The 5791-nt window shown below is 47.0% G+C and overlaps 1 protein-coding gene and 1 pseudogene across 1 annotated transcript; one reads left to right on the top strand and one right to left on the bottom strand.

The window, feature by feature from the left end:
* Nucleotides 1–839: 839 nt before the first annotated feature.
* Nucleotides 840–1661, bottom strand: LOC148018803 (uncharacterized; annotated as a pseudogene).
* Nucleotides 1662–1857: 196 nt separating this feature from the next.
* LOC148018802 (uncharacterized) lies at nt 1858–2211 on the top strand. Its single transcript, XM_087701259.1, has one exon. The coding sequence runs from the start codon at nt 1858–1860 to the stop codon at nt 2209–2211; it is 354 nt and encodes a 117-aa protein (XP_087557385.1).
* The last annotated feature ends 3580 nt before the right edge of the window (nt 2212–5791 follow it).

Here is a 5791-nt window from a genome sequence, read left to right as displayed (position 1 = left end):
CGTAAGGAGAATGGTCCACTTGCAGACCCTTAGAAGATATCAACTGCAAAGCTAGATTAGGATCTTGTCCCATGGCACCATTAGTTGGGAACCCATGATAATAAGATACACCGTTCAAGGGTCAACCTGGACCTGCAAAGCTTGCACTAGAAGTATTTGATGACAACAAAGGTGCAGTTTCAGTTTCTAGCTCACCACCTGGCAAACCCCGAGTTGGTTCAGGCTGAGAAGGTGGTGTGTCAGGTCCATGCCGAAGAGATGAATATGAGGTACCAGGGAACTCTTGATGCAATTGTTGTTGTTTGTAATGTTCTAATTGTTGTTTAAGCTGTTGAGCTAAAAGCTGTCGTTGCACCTCATGAAGTTGCTGTGATTGCATTGACTGTTGCTGAAGCAACTGAAGGTCATTAGGTCCAACTGGCCTTTGAGGCCTCCTAATGGTTGTCCAAATGTTCATGGTCTTGGTCCTTTCCAAGGTAACTGTATCTCATAACTTGTATCATTGTATGGAACTCCAGTCATATTTAAATTAGGATGATGCAGAAACATATTAGTTCCCATTGACATTGGATGCGAAAATTTAAATTGGTTGATTTGAAAATGACCAGATGATCCTTGATTGCTTTGCACATGACCAGATGAACCCTATACATTAAAAGGCTGGTTTTTCGAGACTCTATTCAAACAATTGAAGATCCAGGAACTTCACCAATAAATCGCCTTGACGAACCACCTACCTCTGTTCTAGCCATTGAAAGGTTGGTCCCAAGGCCTCCAGACCCCTATACATTTGAAAGTTGGTTACGAGGCTGACTTTTGACATTGAAGAGCCAGCATCCTCAGCCATGCACAAGCCTCTCCCCCTTCCTTGTGGCAGCATTGAGAAACATCGAGCGTGCTTCCTTTGAGTTGCTGAATCATATACTTTCAGCAAACTGGAGAGTAATATCCCTAGCCACAGGTGTACTAGCCTTCCCACATGCAAGTGGGAATAAGTTCTGCACCCACAATTGCATTCGAGCTACCAAGTCTCCTTGAGCAACCTGGCCATATGCCCATGCCAACATTGCTAGTTTTTATTGGCCTTGATACTGTGGGTTTGTCCTCAAAAGTGTAGCCTTCTATACCAGTGCCTCAGGTCTTTTGCGCAAAGCTAAAGCTAGAACAACAAGAACGACAACCTTTGTTTTGGAAGATGAATTAACAGAACCTCCTTTTGAGCCCTTCTGAGTACCATGCTGAGGTTGAGCATCACTCAAAACATCATTCAGTCCCCAAATGACAAAATCTCCAAGGGCATCTAAAGGCCTTGCTGCAAGCTAGCCTGAGGCAGTTTTGCAAATGGGTTCAGGAATGTTCAAGAGTGGTAGCTGCATAGCCTTGGAGACTGACGATTCCTTCAAAATTTTGTTCCAACCGAATTGAGTGGGTGTGACTGCACTGAAAGCTCTTCCAAAGTAATCAACAAAACGCATAAGCTGTACATCGTGCAATTCGGAAAATGATTCTAATATCCGTGTCAGAAATGCTGCCAACTCTGATGCATCAATTGCGGTTGCAGCCTTTGCGATGGTAACTTTGGGCTTCTTGTATTTCTTAGGCTTCGATCTTTTCTCGTCACCGTTGGCAATATCATTGGCCTCGGAGTGCGGATGCCACATTCCAGAATCTGGACTCTTCAGAGATATCACTCACAGATGTGAGCCATTACTTTGACTCAGACCCAACAAAACTAGTGCAAGGGTTGAGGAAGGAGGAGAGAGAAAGGACTACTATCAACATTCTTCCTTCTCATTTTACCCCAAAGATCTCATCTTTCCCTATCTCACTGCCTATTTTCTTTCGTGCACACTTGCCATGGCAACTGAGAGCGAAACCTTTGCCTTCCAAGTAGAAATAAACCAACTCCTCAGCCTCATCATCAACACCTTCTACAGCAACAAGCAGATTTTTCTCTGTGAGCTTATCAGCAATGCCTCTGATGTAATTGACAAGATCCGGTTTGAGAGCTTGACTAACAAGAGCAAGCTCGACTCTCAGTTAGAGATTTTCATTCACATCGTTCCAGACAAGGCGACCAACACATTGACCATCATCGACAATGGTATTGGCATGATAAAGGAAGATATGGTCAACAATCTCGGTACTACAGCCCGATCGGTACTAAGGAATTCATGGAAGCCCTGGCTACCGGGGCAGACATCAGCATGATCGGTCAGTTTGGTGTCGGGTTTTGTGGGAGCTTTCGCTTGACCGCCAAGACCCACGGACCGCTTATTGTTTCAAGCGTTCCAAGCGAGCTCTAATGGCTATCTCTCACCTAGCCGATGCGTTGTCGATCCTACGAGTGTACTGAGCTTACCTTGATGCTTGATCGAGTACCCTCCTGTCTCTTACACTCCGCTAGCTCCACGATTCTTAATGCTAGCTCAAGCATCCTCAAGCCTCCTCCATCTCCAAGCTCCATCCTCCATAGTCGCTCGCACAAGAGAAGAGAAGAGAAGAAGAGAAGAGGAGATAGTGAAGAGCTTCACCCTCTTGATCCCTCACTCCCACACACACTCACTCCCTCACACTCTCACACTCCCTCTCTCAAGAGCACACACAAGAAAGAAGGAGAGAAGAAGAGAGGAAGAAGAAGACTCTCTTTGCCACACACCAAAAGAATGAGCTTCTCATTCACTTTTGAATTTTATATACAAAGCCCTAAATCCTTTTTGGGCGGTCATCCCCTTTTCCCTTTTTTACATGGCCAGCCGTAGCCTAGGCCCTTTTTCCCATTTCCCACCATTCTAATTTATCCTATTCCCAACTAATGCGTACACTTTGCACAGGAGCGAGCCTGGAGCTCTTTTACAAGGATTCGGGGGCGCTTCCACATTTTAATGGTGCGCCTTTTACTCTTTTGTTGTCTCAGGGCGACACCGAGACTTTCTGAGGGTCGTGCCCGAACATTTAAATTTGTAGGGTCTGGTTACCGGTCAAGGCACCTTTTTCTGCTTTTATCCTGCGCCTTTTTTGCTATTTCCTTTTTTTTCATTTTTCGCTCCTCTGTGCTGCGGGAAACACGGTAACATTACTCCCCTCCTAGCCAAGTGCCAGTCCCATGGCACTGCGGTGGGACGTGGTGGCTAGTTAGGTCGGCTGTTAGGCGGAATAGGTAGGTGGATGACATTGCTTCCAAGGTGGTTGTGTGAATGACAGGTGACGGAGTTTAATGACGATGACCAAGAGAGATTCCGGCGTGCTTTAGGCTCCATGAAGATGCTCGGCATCTTTCACACAATTGTGGCGTCCCTCATGTAGCCGGTCATCCCTCGAGCATCAGAAACGCTTGAAGCAATAAGCAATCCCTTAAGAGGATGGTATTGGAGGGATTTATTCTGGAGAAGCCCCCCCGAACTCTGTCTTGACAAAGATATGGTTTGTCTTCGCATTGAAAATCTGTCTTTGATTTGAAGATCTTTGTCTTTGAGTTGAAGGTCTTCGTCTTTGAGTTGAAGGTCTTCAGTACTACGTTGAAAATATTCAACTCTGCATTGAAATTCTTCAGGCTTGTGGAGTCAATAAGTGACTCTTGAGGCATTGGGCATGCATCTTTGGAAGATGAGGTTCCAAGATCTATGCCAATGGCATACCTATCTTGACTTGGCTCAATCATGGTGCCCATCAGCAGGAAGATGGCTGGACACCGGCACATGGAAAAAGTTTTGGTCATTAAATGATGCCGTGGGTGATCCTCTTCATTGGAGTAGCCATTTCTTGAAACTTGAATATAACCTGCAGGAAAAGTTGTACACTCCCTGAGGGGTGTGTCTGCCTCTCTGTGCAGTGCCTGGTGCCTGTGGGAGTGGAACTCGGAGATGGGTCTAACCTTGGGATAACCTTGGGCAAGCCCTTGGTAATGTCCCACACTTGAGGACCCAGTTCGTGTGTCGTTGGAAGTGCGGTGCAAGTCTTAGGGTGACAAGTCTGAAAGTCCTGCCCTTGATGTGCCCTTAGCGTGAAGTGGGGAAAGGGACTAGGGAGAACCCTAGGTGCAATGACGGTGGTGCACCTCGAGGCGAAGGGGAGGTGCAAGCGGATCCTTCAAAGGTCTGTCTTGCTTATCTTTGCTTAATGGTAGATGTATACCTTGGCTTGCTATACTTTGCTGTTGTGTCTGCTTTCCAGTTCACCCTTTTCTTTTGTTGCCTTGTGGCTTTTTTAAAAAAAATAATATAAAGAGGCTTATACATGGATACATGTGATACAAGGGCATGATGGGAGTTTACTCCTGGTCATCCGAATGGCAGGTAGGGATGGTGGATGGCGGGGGGCCTTGTTAAGGAATCTGCGACTCAACAAGTAGCCCTTGAGATCGAGGCGGGTTTTGAGAGTGGTGGTGGAAAGGAAGGGGTGGTTGCACTGGGTGAATTGGCTATTGCTCATATCTTTGAGCAGTGCAACACAGAAGGATGGCAAAAGAGTAGCGTGTATCATGAGGCGAGTCATGGTGCTGCTATCTATGGCATTGGGGTTGAAGTAGAGGGGTGGGAGGTGGCGTTCTTGAGGTGCGGGCTCTTGGTGGACTAGGACCCTAATTAGTCTAAGATAATTACAAGTGGTTATGAAGGCGGGGTCAAGACAAGAGGTGAAATCACTAAGAAATCTATCTATAAAGCTGTACAAATCAGGGAGGGTAAAGAGAAGGGAGTCCTTATGGGAGGTGCTATTGGCGTTATAGATAATGGGAAAGTCGAACCTGCCGTGGATGGATTAAAGTTGACCCCTATCCTTTGAGGATACATCATGAAAGTGGGGTCATTTCTCTCGAAAGGGAGGGTGTTACAAAACGCCATCCACGCGTGAAGGTTGACGTCAAAAAATAAGTCTTCTCCAAGTGGGTTGGCAATTATAGCCTTCCACCGATCTAGGCACGTGGAGGACTTTATCCTACCACAATTCGCGGTCCTCGGCTCCCCAAGCAATTGTGTTGGCCTCTCTCTCCGCTAGCCACTTGGCCTTGAGCCTTGCACCCATGGCAATTACGTTGTTTACAAGTTGAATGGGCATTACTCTATTTAATGTACCGAGAAACTCAAAGCTCAAGTCGAAGGGATCGCGGGTACATACCTGTTGTTCCCAGATAATCAACTCTACATGGAATTCAGCGGGGTGATTCTCAGGGTGCGGTAGGAGAGGGGAAGGTTGTCTTGGAACAGGTCTAATGTTCAGCTTTTTCCTTGCCTTCTCTACCATTTCTCTCCTACGGTTAGCCTGGGCTACTTTTCTTTCAGCAGATGTGTCAGGGGGCTGCACTTCCTCTTGCTGTGGAGGAGGGGGTTGTGGGACGTAGTCCTCCTGAGGTCCCAGATCAAACTCTGGTTCACCCCCTTCTGCTTGCATGTCTTCTTGCGCCTTCACCTCTGTGAAGCTGAGTTCGTCTATTTCCTGCGCCGTCAGGCCTACTGTGCAAGATAACTTCTTTGCTCCTCTAGGCTCTGCAGTGGGCCTCCTAGCTGCAGTGGCACATGCAGGCCTGTTGTTAGGGCTCTGCGGTGATGGCTAGCTTCTTCTGCAGTAGCTGATCATTGGCTTTGTTTCCTTCCGGTTTGGTGGAGTGGAGCAGTGTATTGAGGAAGGTGTGCTGCTGGGCTATCATGGAGAGCTGGGCCACCTCTGCTTGATTCTCAGCCAGCACCCTATCTCCTTCTGCTTTGGCTAGTGAGCCAAGTCTCGTATTCTCCCCTTGTTATGGTCAGCCTATTCTTTTGCTCTTTTTTCCATATTTTTGAGGCTCTCCCCCTGA

Source organism: Lygodium microphyllum, chromosome 20 (genome assembly GCF_053477565.2).
Source record: "Lygodium microphyllum isolate KBCC chromosome 20, Lygodium_microphyllum_v1.1.10, whole genome shotgun sequence".
NCBI classification, from domain to species: Eukaryota; Viridiplantae; Streptophyta; class Polypodiopsida; order Schizaeales; family Lygodiaceae; genus Lygodium; species Lygodium microphyllum.
This window is presented reverse-complemented; position numbering and strand designations above follow the sequence as displayed.

Excerpts from the sequence above, each read along its gene's own strand:
- LOC148018802 (XM_087701259.1), top strand. The coding sequence starts at position 1,858 with ATGGCAACTGAGAGCGAAACCTTTGCCTTCCAAGTAGAAATAAACCAA.